General features: G+C 43.9%; 1 protein-coding gene across 1 annotated transcript in view; it reads left to right on the top strand.

The window, feature by feature from the left end:
* Positions 1–16,196, top strand: part of REV3L (REV3 like, DNA directed polymerase zeta catalytic subunit) — a 242,726-nt gene that overhangs the window by 209,430 nt on the left and 17,100 nt on the right. Inside the window, exons 23-26 of the mRNA XM_066607067.1 lie at positions 5,310–5,554; positions 7,497–7,605; positions 13,091–13,297; positions 15,121–15,230. Of these exons, the coding sequence (XP_066463164.1) occupies positions 5,310–5,554; positions 7,497–7,605; positions 13,091–13,297; positions 15,121–15,230 (671 nt within the window). The remainder of the gene's footprint in view (positions 1–5,309; positions 5,555–7,496; positions 7,606–13,090; positions 13,298–15,120; positions 15,231–16,196) is intronic.

Here is a 16,196-nt window from a genome sequence, read left to right as displayed (position 1 = left end):
AGCAGACAATGGGCAGTAAATTAGATGGAAAGGTTTTTTTTTTTCAGTACAAAAACATGTAGTTTTGTTATCACATTGGTTGCTAAACTTTCAAAGAACCTGTGCTTATGTGATAGTCATTCAATGTTTATAAGTAGTGATGAGCAAGCATACTCGCTAAGGGCAATTGCTCGAGCGAGCATTGCCCTTAGCGAGTACCTGCCCGCTCGAGACAAAAGGTTCGGGTGCCGGCGGCGGGCAGGGAGCTGCGGGGGAGAGCGGGGAGGAACGGAGGGGAGATCTCTCTCTCCCTCTCTACCCCCCCCCCCCCCTCCCCCTGCAGACTGCCGCTTCCCACGGCTCCCCCGCGCTGGCACCCGAACCTTTTGTCTCGAGCGGGCAAGTACTCGCTAAGGGCAATGCTCGCTCGAGCAATTGCCCTTAGCGAGTATACTCGCTCATCTCTATTTATAAGGTTTTGTGAGGTGCCAAATTTTCTTTTGGGCTCAAAATTGCATATCTGGCTGACATCATAATTGAGGTTTGCTTGTCTTTTTTCCTTAACCCCTTAACGACCAGCCCATAGTGTTTTTACGTCCTCCCGAAGTGGGCTTTATTCTCTGAGGACGTAAAAACGTGTCCTGCAGAGAATAAAGCCCCTTGGGCTGTGGACGTGACAGCTCCATGCCGTCGGTGTCCGCAGGTGGCCGACAGCATGGAGCTGTCATCCCGAGCTGTTCGGACCCCCTCCCCTCCCGGCATTGCGATCGGCGCTATGCAATGGATAGCGCCGATCGCAAAAAAGTAAATAAAACTGCAAAAAAAGTTACATATTCAGCTGCTCTGATGGATCGGATCCATCAGAGCAGCTGAAATTACTCACCGAGGTCCGCCGCACGACTCCCCGCTGTCCCGATGCTCCGGGCGCTGTAGCTGTCCTTCTGCGCATGCGCGCCAGGTGGCATTACGTCAGCCACATGCTCAGAAGGCCCGGCGGCGCGGGAGACTTAAAATCTCCTGGCTCCCGGCTCCTGTAGGTACCTGGGAGGCAGGAGATGTCAGCGGGGACCGCGGTGAGCGGTCCCCGGTACCGCGATCGCCGTTATACAATGGATAACGGCGATCGCGGAAAAGTGCAAAAAAGTGTAAAAAAAAGAAAAGTTTCACCTCCCCTTATGGATCGGATCCACGAGGGGAGGTGAAAATACTCACCTCAGGTCCGCCGATGTCCTCCGGCCGGTGTCTGGACCCCCCGCTGGCTTCTGCGATGTGCCGATGTGGCGCATGCGCAGAAGGCCGACGAGCCCAGCAAATTCAAAATCTCCCTGCACCCGGCTGTCACAGTTAGCCGAGTGCAGGGAGATATGACTGGGGACCGCTGTATGTGGTTTCCAGTCATATGATCACCATTATCCATCGGATAACGGTGATCATATAAAGTTAAAAAAACAAAAAAAAAAAGTTAAAAAAAAGTTTAAAAAGTTAGTTTCATCTCCCCTTACTGATCATATCCGTAAGGGGTGATGAAATTACGTACCCAAGGTCCCGGATTTGTTCCCTGATGGGATGTTCATCCGCGGCCCTTACCCCAGCTTCTGCGCATGCGCCCGTCAGCATGATGGCGGACGCATGCGCAAAAGTGAGATTGCCCAAGAAATGTAAAATCTCCCTGCTGCTGACTACCAAAGGTAGCCAAGAGCCTGGAGATGTCACGGGGAGCCGCGGTATGCGGTTACTGGTCACGTGATCGCCGTTATCCAATGCATAATGGCGATCACGTAAAAGTTCTTTAAAAAGTGGAAGTTTCATCTTCCCTCACTGATGCGATCGGTAGGGGGAGATGAAACATCTTCTCGGAGGCTTCCGCATTTGAATCCAGATGCGATTATCCTCCATGGACCCTTCCGGCTGCTGCGCATGCGCCCGCCGGCAAAATGCCGGACACATTCGCAGGAGCCGGGGAGCCCAGGAAATTTTAAATCTCCTTGCTCCCAGCGACCAACGGTCGCTGAGTGCTTGGAGCAGTGACCAGAGGCCTCGTTGAGCGGTCCCCGATCACGTGATAAAGTAGCGATCTAACATTAGGCCGGTCACGCATGACCGGAGAGGAATTATGGGTTCTGCATGCGCTTGATCAGCGGTAATCCACGGATCAATCACATGCATTGGATCACACAATTCCCCCCAATTAGCGGGTCGGAATTACGGAATCCACTCTCAGAAACAAAACACGGCATGTTATATTTTACCGCGGATATCCGCGACCTAGAGCCCATTCTGCTCTATGACGGCGGATATACTCGCAGCCCATGTGCAAATATATTGTGTATGAGCTGCGGGTACCCGGGTCATCGCTAAGCGACGGCGCGGGAAATGCAATAAAAAAAAAAAGTACTGCGCATGACCGCCTGTGTGAGTAGGCAGTTATGCGCAGTACATTACGCGGCCGTACGCAGGGTCACTGCCGGGCTCACAGCTGGAATCTGCAGCGTGCCTCCACAAGCAGATTCCGCCTACGGCTGCGTGAGCCCGGCGTTATTCAGACCGCTACCTGTAATCCGTAATTTACAAGAAGCCCCAGTAACGCTCGCCTTCATGCAGTTCCAGGAACAGCTTGTTGAGCGCCTTCTCTGTGAGACGGCCGCACCGCAGCAAGATTACAAAGCCTCGCAGAGCGCCACTTTTTACACCCCATCCCCACCGCTGAGGTCACGAAATACCCCCCCAAAATACATGAGAGGAGGGGGGATACCCGGTTTTCTTGCCCCATGTGCCCAACCCAACCAGCCCTCCGTAATTACCCCTGTCTTCGGACAGAAAACGCAGTTTATATTATTACCTTTATTAGAGATGAGCGAGCGTACTCGGATAAGCACTACTCGCTCGAGTAATTGGCTTTATCCGAGTACCGCTGTGCTCGGGGCTAAAGATTCGGGTGCCGGCACGGAGCGAGGAGCTGCAGGGGAGAGCGGGGAGGAACGGAGGTAAGATCTTTCTCTCCCTCTCTCCCGCCCGCTCTCCCCTGCTCCCCGCTGCGACTCACCTGTCAGCCGCAGCGGCACCCGAATCTTTAGCCCCGAGCACAGCGATACTCGGATAAAGCCAATTACTTGAGCGAGTACCGCTTATCCGAGTACGCTCGCTCATCTCTAACCTTTATCTAATATTTAGGGAATGCCAAAAAATGGGGATGGTGGGGGGGTGGGTTGGGGATTATTTTTAGGAAGTCAAATTTTTTTCCTTATAAGTGGGCAATGGGGCCTGGGATTTATTCAGTTCTGCCCTGAAATCCAGTGGGCATTCCCTCCATTATGGGCCTAGCCATGTGTCCTGTAAGTAGATTAGGGCCACAAGGGGTATGTTTCTGAACACGGGACAAACGGGGGGGATCCATTTTGGGGTGAAAGTCTTCATTCCTATGTAAACTTGTCAATTTAAAAACTTTTTTTTTTGTACAAAGTGCCAAAAAAATGAAAATCGTAATTTTTTCCTTTTGCTTTGCTTAGATTCATTCAAATATTGTGGGGTCAAAATACACAGTACACCCCTAGATGAATTTGTTAAGGGGTCTAGTTTTCAAAATGGGGTCATTTGTGGGGGTTCTCCATCATTTTGGCCGCTCAATGGCTCTACAAGTGGGCAATGGGGACTGGAATTTATTCCGCTGTACCCTGAAATCCAACGGGTACTCCTTCCATTATAGGCCTAGCTATGTTTCCTTTAAGTAGATTAGGGCCACAATGGGTATGTTTCTGAACACGGGACAAACGGGGGTATCCATTTTGGGGTGACCGTCTTCATTCCTATGTACACTGTACAAAAAAAACCTGTTTTTAAATTCACACAATTGCCAAAAAAATGAAAATCATAATTTTTTCCTTCTGCTTGGCTTAGATTCATTCAAAAACTGTGAAGTCAAAAAAGTCATCGTACCCCTAGATAAATTCGTTAAGGGGTCTACTTTTCAGAATGGGGTCACTTGTGGGGGTTCTCCATCGTTTTGGTCACTCAATGGCTCTACAAGTGGGCAATAGGGCCTAAATCTCCTTCAAGCAAAATTTCTGTTCCGAAAGCCACCGGTTGCTCCTTTCATTTTGGGCCCCATTGTACATCCAGACATAAGATTAGGGCCACAATGGGTATGTTTCTGAGCACGGGACAAACAGGGGTATCCATTCTGGGGTGCAAATCCTAATTTTCATGTGTACTATAGAAAAAAGTCCTGTCTTTAAAATGACATATTTGCAAAAATATGAAATTTTAGTTTTTCTCTTCTAAATTGCATTGACTCCTAAAAAAAACTGTGAGGTTAAAATAATCATGACACCCCTCAGTGAATACCTTAAAGGGTGTAGTTTTTAAAATAGGGTCATTTGTGAGGGTATCTATCATTTTGACTCCTATGAGCCTTTCCAATCTTGGTTTGGTGTAGGAAAACAAAGTGTTCCTCAAAATGCTGAAAAGTAATGTTAAATTTGTACGTCTCCTAAATGGTTAAAAAAATGAAAGTTTTTCCAATGTGCGCCAAAAATAAAGTAAACGGATGGAAATATATCTTAACAAAAATTTCTATATTATGTTTGCACATATTTGAGATATTGCAGTTGGAAATGTGAAAAAAATGACGATTTTTTTTTCAAGATTTTACCAATTTTGGCGCTTTTAATAAATAAACACAAATTCTATCTGTCTTTTTTTTCCGCCTAGATGAAGTACAACATGTGGCAAAAAAACAATGTCAGAATCGCTTGGATATGCAAAACCTTTCTGGTGTTTTTCCATGCTAAAGTGACACGTGTCAGATTTGCAAAATTTGGCCTGGTCATTAAGGCGCAAACAGGCTTGGTCACTAAGGGGTTAAATGCAAATCATATGCATAATTTCTGCAAAAAGAATAGCTTATTTTACTCATTTATATTGCACATACATACATCACTAAACATTGCGTTATGTCCCCATAGGGCACACAATCTAAATCACCCATTATATTTTCAGAGTGTGGGAGGAAACCCACGCAAACACAGGGAGAACATACAAAGTCTATGCAGAGGTTGTCCTTGGTAGGATTTGAACCCAGGACTCCGGGGCTGCAAGGCAAAAGTGCGAACTACTGAGCAAATTAACAGACCACGACAAAAAAAACGATTACCATAGAGCTAGTGAATTGTCGGATGAGGGTTGCCATGATGGCAGTGAAGGGATTTATGGTTTCACACTCTTCTTTATGTGCAGCATTTTTAAAGATCTCTTCTATACCTTTTTGTTTTTCAGTTTTGGAATGAAGGATTGCATGGCAAAACTAATTATTTATTTTTTTCCTTTTTGCTCAGTACCGAGTTGAATCAATGATGCTCCGCATTGCTAAACCAATGAATTATATCTCAGTAACGCCAAGCGTCCAACAACGAGCTCAGATGAGAGCCCCACAGTGCTTGCCACTTATACTGGAGCCCGAATCCAAATTCTACAGCAATTCCATATTGGTGCTAGACTTTCAGTCCTTGTATCCCTCCATAGTGATTGCATATAACTACTGCTACTCGACTTGTCTGGGGAATATTGAGAATCTGGGAAAGTAAGCGCTTTTAATGTTTATACTTTTGTATCTAAAATAGTGTGTATGTGAGTAAATAAGTGCTGGAAGAGGAATGCATGCAAAGTACACCAACAAAGCGTTTGTCTCTATCCGTATGTGCTCAGGCCTAAAGTGTATTTATTATGCCATGGTACGGTGTTTTATGTCAAGCTTGTCTGATCTCAATTGCAATTTCAAATCTCATTTCTTCATTGATTTGGTCATAGCCAAAAAGATTTGAGTGCAATCAGACATAAATATCCAAATATTGTATTTATAGCCGAGGTAGAGGGAACGCGAAAGAAGTAGCTAGCACGAGACATAACTGTCTCGCCAAGCCCCACCAGGGATAAACGCTCCTCCCCCAGACCTACCTTACTTCTCCCTTCGATCTTTATATTTTTCCAAAAGTTTACGAAAATTATATCTGATTTTTTATGATTAACGCAGAAAATTAACTTTGTTTGACTGATATATGTAATAAAATCTATTTGAATCAAATATTGTATTTAACTAGTTTCTCCGGAAATTTTTTTTTTTTTAAATGGTCACCATTTGTGCAGCCTGTGAGAAACAGGCATAGAATGTAACTAGGATGAGTTATTGAGTTCTGGGGGACTTTTGGGGGCCAGATCCGAAGGTGGGGATCAGAGGCCAACACCACACTTTTTGTTCCTGCTAGGCATAGTGTTGGCAAGTGTGAAAGGAATCAACAGTATAGTGTCAGCCTCAACCCTCACCTGGTGCTCCGTCTTCTCATATCTCCTCAATTTCTGGGACAAATTTCTCACACATTGCGCAGACGGCAGCCCGTTATTTTAATTTCTTGGAGAACCCCTTTATGCTACTTTTATAATGTTTTGCTATAATAAAACAATTTATCCATGCGAAAATCCTTTCCGATTTTCACCAATTTACATTTGCTGTAATCTGGTCTTCCCAGCAAGTTCTTAAATGGGAATTCTCATCCAACATTTATATATATATTATAATGTGTGTATGTATATACATATATGTATGCATTATTTTCTACCATTTACAAAGTATTTGACCTGCTCACTATCAACTTTAGCGCACTCCTTATTTGTGCGCACTGGAAAAATCACAAGGTAGTTGAAATCTCATTTAAACTCTTGTAAGGAAGCTAAGCAGGGATTGGCTGTTCTCCACAGTATGCAAGAGACACTTTTATTTGTGAAGATAAACTTTTATCTTTGGTCTTTTTAATTAATAATGTTTAAGAAAAAGAAAGCAGCAGTGCAATATACAAAAAGCGCAATATACAAAAAGCGCACACCCAAACTAAATGAAGCATACAATAAAAACATTTAAAAACAAGAAACCACAACTGCCCACACAATATGGGACAGCTAGACCTGTGCAATCAAAACTAACCCTCCAAAAAGCTACATATAATGCTGCAGGTGTACCATAAATGAATAAATCAGTATCTATAAAAAAGAATAAAAATGCAGCAATTAAAAACACTTCCCTTAATAATAACTTGTTATCTAAACGATAAAGTGCAAATACCAACAAAATATGCAGGTCACAACAGATAATAACAAAATATGACACCCAATGTCAAGAAAAGTAATGTAATAAACCTTAGCCATACCCCATGATAAGGGCCAAGGAGAGAAAAAATAACAAAAAAAAAAAAGAAAGATCGCACAGGAAAACAATCGCCACACGTATTACTATACAATAGTTTCCTATAGTAGCATCCCTATCCCCTATCAACAAAAAGAAGTTGCAATTGCGTTTTCCAATTGTGATTGTAAGTGGACCTCATGTTTTTTCTAACCAGTGAAATGGCATTCTATTAATCGTATCGTTACTACATAACTTGCGATCAGTAGTTGTGGCCAGTTATTGCCATGTCTGTAACCACTGTTAGTTTATAGTTTCAAATAAGATCATGTTGCTGCTTGGTTTCTAGGTGTGAAGAGTTAAAATTTGGCTGCACATCTTTGCACGTTCCTCCAGACCTCTTGTACCACCTGCGGCACGATATTACAGTATCGCCTAATGGAGTTGCTTTTGTTAAGGTAAGCCGGTTAAGCTTGCATATATGTCTTGCTAGTTTTACAGCCATATATAAAAATATAGTTTTGTATTCGGGAATGATTACTAATTGTCTTTTTGTCAGTTTTATTTAAGGCAGTGATGCCTTAAATAAAACTGGTCAATTAACATCAATTTTACACGATGTTCTGCAGTGGGGATATAATGAAAACTCGCTTCCGCCCTCATTTTATGAGGCATCAATAATAGTGCTGATAAAACCGGGCCAAGACCCAACTGAATGCGATTCATATAGACCTATATCATTGCTCAACGTGGATTATAAAATCCTGACCAAAATATTAGCTACTAGGCTAAATTGAGTAATAATATCTATAATCCACAAGGATCAAACGGGGTTCATGCCCGGGAAATCGACCACGATCAACATACGTAGGACGCAGACAATAGTACAATTGGGCAGAAAATATAATAAACCCTGGGCAATAGCGTCTTTAGACACAAAGAAGGCATTCGATTCATTGGAATGGAATTTTTTAGAAGCCTGCCTGACCCGTTTTGGCTTCGGGCCGCGATTCCTAAAAAGGATCAAGCTATTATATAAGTCACCCATGGCAAACGTAATAGTTAACGGTATACCATCAATGAAATTCCCGCTATCACGGGGAACACGCCAGGGATGTCCACTATCCCCAGCTCTATTTGCGATAGCAATAGAAGCACTAGCCATCCGCCTACGTAATGCCCCTGATGTGACTGGAGTGCAATGGGAGGGCAGAGAAAGTAAAATTGGACTATATGCAGACGATATGATTTTATATCTCTGCAACCCTGAACACTCATTCCCACAAGCCCTAGAAATAATAAACTGTTTCTCCAAATACTCCGGATTATATATAAACTGGACCAAGTCTGCAATAATGCATACAGCCAAAGACTCCGTCATGATCCCATGTGTACTCTCCAGTGGACTACTGGAAGTAACAAAATTCAAATACCTAGGAGTCAATATAGTACAGGATCATGAAAACACCCTAGGTGAAAATATAGATCCGCTATATGACTCAATAAGCACTAAAGTAAAGGTTTGGTCCAGACTTCCCCTCTCGGTGGCCAGGCGAGTAAATGTGATAAAAATGGTAATTCAGCCCAAGTGCCTGTATTCCCTACAACATATACCGGTTAAAGTACCAGAAAAATTCTTTCAAAGATTAAACTCCCTGATTATTCGCTTTATCTGGGGCCAGTCCAGATCTAAACTGGGACTCGCTAAACGGCAAAGATCTAAGAAACAGGCGGGAATGGCACTACCTAATTACAAATTATATTACCTATCGAACCAACTACGAAACCTCCGTTCCTGGTTTACCAGGGGGGAGTTGCCACTGACGGACTATTATTTAGCTAGCGAGGTAGCGGGACAAAACTTGATTGTATTCCTGGAACATCCAGAATACACAAAACCATCTAAATTACTACCCATACACCGACTAGCCCAATCGGTGTGGCATGTGGCCAAGGAGATCCAACAATTCACTGACATAATGACGGACACCCCTCTGTGGGAAAACCCCACTCTGCCATCACTACAATCACTACAAGATACTAGATATTGGACTTCTCTGGGAATACAGGTGTTGGGAGACATATACGAGGACAATGTAATGCTAACTTACACACAATTACGGGAAAAACTACAAATGCCGAAATTACAACTATTTAGATACTTCCAATTGAGACACGCCCTAAATGCCCAATTTCCACCAGAAACGGTTAGAATCTCTAAGTATCCAATAGTGGGCGTCCTCAGGACACAGGGACCCAAAGGACTGATATCAATTCTTTACACGCACTTACTATCAGCCAAAATGGATCATGAGCCATTATTAGTCTATGACAAATGGAAAATTAATATCCCTACTCTGACAATAGAGGACTGGCAGGAAGTGATGGAGTCGCATCTATTAGTGTCACCGGCAGTTAATGATAAAATGATACAATTATACGTGATACACCAGGCATATCTTACACCAGTCCAATTGAATAAAATGGGCAGAACAGACACAGCGACATGCCACAGATGTCATCCACTGAATGCCGACTTTTGGCACCTACTATGGGAATGTTATCATGTAAAGAAATTCTGGGAAGAGATATTTAATACCCTGTCTTCGCTCCTGCCGACCCCACTGGTCATGGACCCCAAAATAGCAATATTTGGACTGATAGACGAAGAAGAGTGGACACACTACAATAAAATATTCATCAGAGAAATGTTATTTATAGCCAGAAAAACCGTAGCCATGAGCTGGATGGCAACGAGACCGCCCTCCATCCCACAATGGAAAAAGTTAGCTGACACTATAATAACCTATGAAAAGGTGATTTACCAACACAGAGGATGTCCAGACAAATTTGAAAAAGTGTGGGGTGAATGGCTAGACTCGCACAACACATTATAAGTCAAGCAGGTACAGGTTAGATATCTAGTTGAAAAAGAGGAAGAAATTCATACACAACGAACCAAACGCACTAAGTTTTATTTTATTCTCTCAAATGTTAAAAGTTAATATGGAAAACGTTATGTAACCATAAAGTGATATAAGATGCAGAACAAATGAAAATTGTAAAACAAATATTACATGTATTTCTGTATACAATCTGTCAATAAACGAAGTTAAAAAAAAAAAAGAAAAAAAAAAGGAAAAGGGGGGCAGGGGTTAATAAAGTAAAGATTTAAAGGGGTTTTCTGGGCTACTCTTATTGATGACCTATCCTCAGCTTAAAGGGGTTGTCTCGCGGCAGCAAGTGGGGTTATACACTTCTGTATGGCCATATTAATGCACTTTGTAATATACATCGTGCATTAAATATGAGCCATACAGAAGTTATTCACTTACCTGCTCCGTTGCTAGCGTCCCCGTTGCCATGGTTCCGTCTAACTTCGGTGTCTTCTTGCTTTTTTAGACGCGCTTGCGCAGATGGATCTTCTCCCTTCGGCTGGTCTTGGAAGCATCGGCGTTTTGGCTCCGCCCCCTTGTACGCGTCATCGCGTAGCTCCGCCCCATGACGTGTGCCGGTTCCAGCCTCCTGATTGGCTGGAATCGGCACGTGACGGGGGCGGAGCTACGCGATGACGCGTACAAGGGGGCGGAGCCAAAACGCCGATGCTTCCAAGACCAGCCGAAGGGAGAAGATCCATCTGCGCAAGCGCGTCTAAAAAAGCAAGAAGACACCGAAGTTAGACGGAACCATGGCAACGGGGGCGCTAGCAACGGAGCAGGTAAGTGAATAACTTCTGTATGGCTCATATTTAATGCACGATGTATATTACAAAGTGCATTAATATGGCCATACAGAAGTGTATAACCCCACTTGCTTTCGCGAGACAACCCCTTTAAGGCCTCTTTCCCTCGAGCGTATATCAACTGTCCTTTTTTAACGGCCGGCTGATATACGCTGTGATCTGATGCATTGGATTCCAGTGCATCAGATCACATGGCCGTATTCCTGAGATGTAAAAGCGTTTTTACGTCAAGCCCAATAGATAGTTCTGGAACTATCTTTCAGACCGGAATACGCCGGCCGCTGCATGGGCTCCTATGGGAGCCCAGACAGCGGCCAACGGTGGGAGGGAGTGTAGCAGCATGGCTGCTAAACGCCCTTCCTCTGCTGCCCCCCCCTCCCCCCTCCCCCATGCAGGCTCACCTCTGCTCTCCTCTCCGCTCGTTCTTTGCAATGGGAGAAGGCGGAGCTAAGTGTCGTCTCGTCCCGCCTCCCCCAATTGCTGGTTGCGAACATCGCGCGGAACATGGACGGATCTAAACTTACGCCCTCTCCCCGTCCCTTATCCATAGCCATCAATGAGAGGAGGCGGGACGGGATGGTGCTTAGCTCCGCCCCCTCATTGAAAGAACGTGTCGGGAGGAGAGAAGAGGTGAGCTTGCGATGGGGAGGGATTGGAAATAGGCGACTGCATGGTAGTCTCGGCGTATATGCGTCAGGACCCATGCCGTCTGACAGGCGCACAAACGTTTTATCTATCCCAACGTAGCGTATATCGACCGACTGATATTTGCTTGTGGTAAAGAGGCCTAATAGTTGTTAAGCTGGGATCTGCTGATTACTGGCAAAACACACAAGGTATGGAGTAGAAGCAGTTAGCCCTGCCTCCTGTGTAGTGTGCAACACTAATTGCAGGCACAACTCCCATTACAATTAGTGATGGCTGCACTTGCATTAACTAGTGTCAGCTGCTACACAGGGGGCGGAGTCATCTGCCTCCACTCCGTACCTTTTGTTTTGCCGGTGACAGCGAGCTCCCAAACACCTGATCGGTCAGAGTCCAAAGCAGCGGACCCCAGCTGATCAGCAATTGATGACCTATCCTGAGCATAGGTCATCAATGTAATTGGCCTAGAAAACGTATTTAAAGTGATGCTCTGAGCTTGGACAAACAAAGATGGTTGCCTCCTTTTCTTACATGTATTACTAGTTAGCTGGTAGTGTGCTTTTAAGACAGTGCTCTATGGGGAAAAAAGGGCAAATGTAGCTTTCCTTACGAAGGAAGAAAATTGGCTCTCTAGTGCCACCTAATAGATGCTGGGTTTCCCCCCCAAATAAGACCCTGTCTTATATTAATTTTTGCCCCAAAAGAGGCACTAGGTCTTATTTTTTTTTTGGGGGGGGGGGGGAGGAGGTCTTATTACTCTTACCTAGCAGGCTCGACCCGGGTCACTCCCGCTGCTCTCCCGAGCTCCAGCGGACTTGCTGCGGTTCTTGGCTGCCCACAGAAGATCGCTACCAGGTTACAGGATTCGTAAATCTCACCTCCAGGAAGCGATAGCTGTGATTGATTCTCAAATGCTGCTCAGCCAATCAATGCAGCGGAATTAATGATTTGGATGAGCGGTGGCATTGATTGACCAATTCATAAATCCCACCTCCACAATGCGATGGTCTTCATTGGCTGAGCAGCACTCGAGAACCAATCGCATTGGTTCATTGAGCACTGCATTAATTGGCTGAGCAGCGCTCGAGAGCAAATCACAACCATCACCTTGTGGAAGCTGGATTTATGAATCCCGTAACCAGGAAGCGAACTTCTTTGGGCAGATGAGGACAGCAGCAAGCACTCTGGAGCTGCGGAGAGCAGTGGGAGGACCCAGACACGAGCCTGCTAGGTAATGTTGTTTTTTTATGCAATGCAGCTAGGGCTTATTTTCAGAGTAGGGCTTAAATTTCAAGCCTCCCTGAAAATCCTCAAGCATCTGGGTAGGCCTTATTTTCAGAGTAGGTCCTATTTTTAGGGAACCACAGTAGCTTTTCTGTTAGTCGCTGTCCATAATGTAGGGACATGTGAGCTACTGCTATATATATATATATACAGCTTTATATCTTCCCAGAATGTCATATATCTGGATTAGTCTTTTGTTCACGGTCTTTTGAATATCATCTTAATCGCAACTAAATATTTCATTCTGAAACTTTGTTTTTCTTCTGCCTTAGGCCTCTGTCCGAAAGGGGGTGCTACCAAGAATGCTTGAAGAAATTTTAAAAACCCGAATAATGGTGAAGCAGTCCATGAAACAATATAAAGAAGACAAAAGCCTTACACGCCTGCTTGATGCTCGACAACTAGGATTGAAATTAATTTCCAATGTCACATTTGGCTATACTGCTGCTAATTTCTCTGGAAGAATGCCCTGTGTAGAGGTATGACGGAAGAATATTGTAGCACATGCATTCATTTATACATGTTACTGTGGAACATACTGATCTTGTGCCACATGCCAGGCTTCCTTTTTGTTGCAGCAGGATACTCAAACACTTTCATCTTGCTCATAAACAAAGGACAACAAATGCCAAAACTACATATATATTTGGTGGCTCAGTGCTGTACTTCTAATAAGCTACCGTATTCCACACGGAATCTTAAAGTTATTGGTTTAAATAAATCTACGTTTAATTTGTGCATACAATGTTTTTACACACATAGTTATTTTGGTAATATTACAGGGATTTTTTGGCATGTGATGCACTACTACAACTTGAGAGATGCAGGTACTTATTGTCATATAGCAGGGCTTCAGTGTAACCAGAATTTTGCAAATGGCAACAAGATGTTTCAATCTTGTCACCATTTGTGACTAACCTTGCTGCCATGACACTACCATTCTGTGATCAAAATTTATTCTTCATCTAGCAGATGAGCCACATGCTAGGCCCATTTGCTAGATGTCTCGCCCTCTGATAACATGTTGCTTGCAAGCAATTGGAGAGTCTTCTGTGTGTGGTTACTTGGGGGTTAGTTAGGTGAGCAAGGTTTGGCTCCTGTGTTTTTACTGAATGCGGTGGGTGGATGCAGCGGCACGGAGTATATTAAACTTAAGGGGCTTTACTGTGGAGGGATAATTCTACTGGGAGCAGATGGGGGCACAGCATGCCGCAATAGAGGATAGTATTATTGCAGATATATTCTTATACATATGAGCAGCATTATATGGTAGTTCTATTGTGCACAGCAAATTGTTTTACAATTTTACATATTGTTCATATGGAGCAGAAAATCTACATCAAAAATGGATTTTGGTGCAGGTCCATAGCAGACTTCACCTCTTTTATTGAAAAGGTGAGATCCACGCCCCATGGGGATGCATTGGACACCGGCAGGTAGTTAAATACCTGCAGATGTTGTTTTCCCTTGAGGCGCGGATTGCGTGTGCGTGAAATCACCCGCAGCATGCTCCATTTTACTGCGGGTCTCCCGCAGGCTTCTATTAAAGCCTATGGAAGCCTTCCAGATCTATGGCACACCTGCAGCTGAATTCCTGCTCTCCGGCGGAACTTTAAGTGTTCTTTCACACATAGCAGAAATGCTGTGAATTTTCCACTGCAAAATCCGTAGCAGTTCAACGTCAAAAGCCAGGTCAAAATCTGCACCATCCGTTGCGTATCAGCACTTGATTTCAGCAGCTACAGTGCTTCGCCTCACCTCCAGATACTTCATGCTGTCAGCACACCCCATCACTCAGTAGCCTCTAGTGAGCGCTATGCGTCTGCTCAGGTGCAGGCGGTCTCCCATAGACTTTTATAGGACAGCGCACGCAGCACTCTGTAAAAGAGTCCGATTTTTGTGCCTCATGTCAACTTCAGAGGGGAACACTGCTGGATAATGGGAGCATGTGGGCATAAAAATAGACCAACCGCCTCCTTGTCACGTCCCCTAATGGCATAATAATTTATGGTGCTGTGGGGACGAGACAGGTTCCCTTTGAAATAAATAATGTAGGCTTTGGCAAACGATTATGATGTAGTACTTCCACCAAATTACATTGTGGAGAATGATCTAGATATGTAATGCCTTTATAAATTCCAGTTTTCCCGGTAAGAACTTTCTGTTGCCATTGAGAGACCTTATGTATCTGGTATTTATGCACTCAGTTTTAATGTTATCCATTGTTAATATCCAATTGAGTAGCTCTGCAGCATCTGCTGCATGAAGCAAAATGTTGACTCTTATTCTATCTGTTTTGTAGATTGGAGACAGTATCGTTCATAAAGCACGAGAGACCCTGGAGCGTGCTATAAAACTTGTGAATGACACACAGAAGTGGGGGGCCAAAGTTGTGTATGGTGATACCGACAGGTAATAAAATGATCCTTTGTGCATTTATAAAGTTGGTTTTACCAAGGCTCCATGACAGTACAGCAGAAGTAACCTAATTTTCTGACATGCTACTTAATTCTCTCTGAATTGTGATGCCCCCAATCAGCAGAGGCCCCTAACGGTGGTACCCAGCACAGAGCTACTCTAGTCCATGTGTCTGTTACGGTCTAATTTATTGTTAAAGATTATTTCAGACTTTGTGAGGGTCAGTCTGTCTAACCTCAGGAGCAACATGAAACTACAGAATGTTCTGACCCTGCAGAGATATATTTTAGCAATTCAGCATTTCATTTATTACAAAGCATGTAGAAGAATTCTTCACAATATCGTTTCCTGGTATTCGTGCGGGCCAGTAGGCTAGAACTTGAGGAGACAGCTATTTTAGAGGGTGGGCCACAGAAAAGTAGCCCACCTCTGATCCCAGCATTTCATAAAAATGTCTGCTGCCCATGGCAACCAATCACAGCACAGCTTTCGTTTTACCTCTGCAGTGTAAGAAATGAAAGCTGAGCTGTGATTGGTTGCAACAAATGCAGATCTTCTTTTAAACCACTTTCATAAAATTGCAGCAATGAATATTTATTGTGGAAAACTATGTGAGAAACTGATGAATTAAAAGGTATTCCCATATCTGCTTTTCCTGCCAGAGATGGGATAACCCGACCCTTTGTTTCAGGGCATGTAACTCATATGCACTTTAGTGATGCACTTGGCTGTTTTTATGGAGTAGATTGAATACTCTTTTTAGGCCCAATGTCCACAGGTGGATTTGATTTGCGGGAGATCCATGCGGTAACACTGCAGATTTGATTTGGGGACCTTGTGGTCCACGAAAAAAATCGCAGCGTGCTTTGGATCCTGCACTGACTGCTTCTATTGAAGCTATGGGGAATCAGAAGATTTAAAAAAAAAAAAAAAAAAAAGGAAATAAATATGTATTGCCCA

The sequence above is a fragment of the Eleutherodactylus coqui genome, chromosome 1, assembly GCF_035609145.1.
Source record: "Eleutherodactylus coqui strain aEleCoq1 chromosome 1, aEleCoq1.hap1, whole genome shotgun sequence".
Classification (NCBI taxonomy): Eukaryota; Metazoa; Chordata; class Amphibia; order Anura; family Eleutherodactylidae; genus Eleutherodactylus; species Eleutherodactylus coqui.
This window is presented reverse-complemented; position numbering and strand designations above follow the sequence as displayed.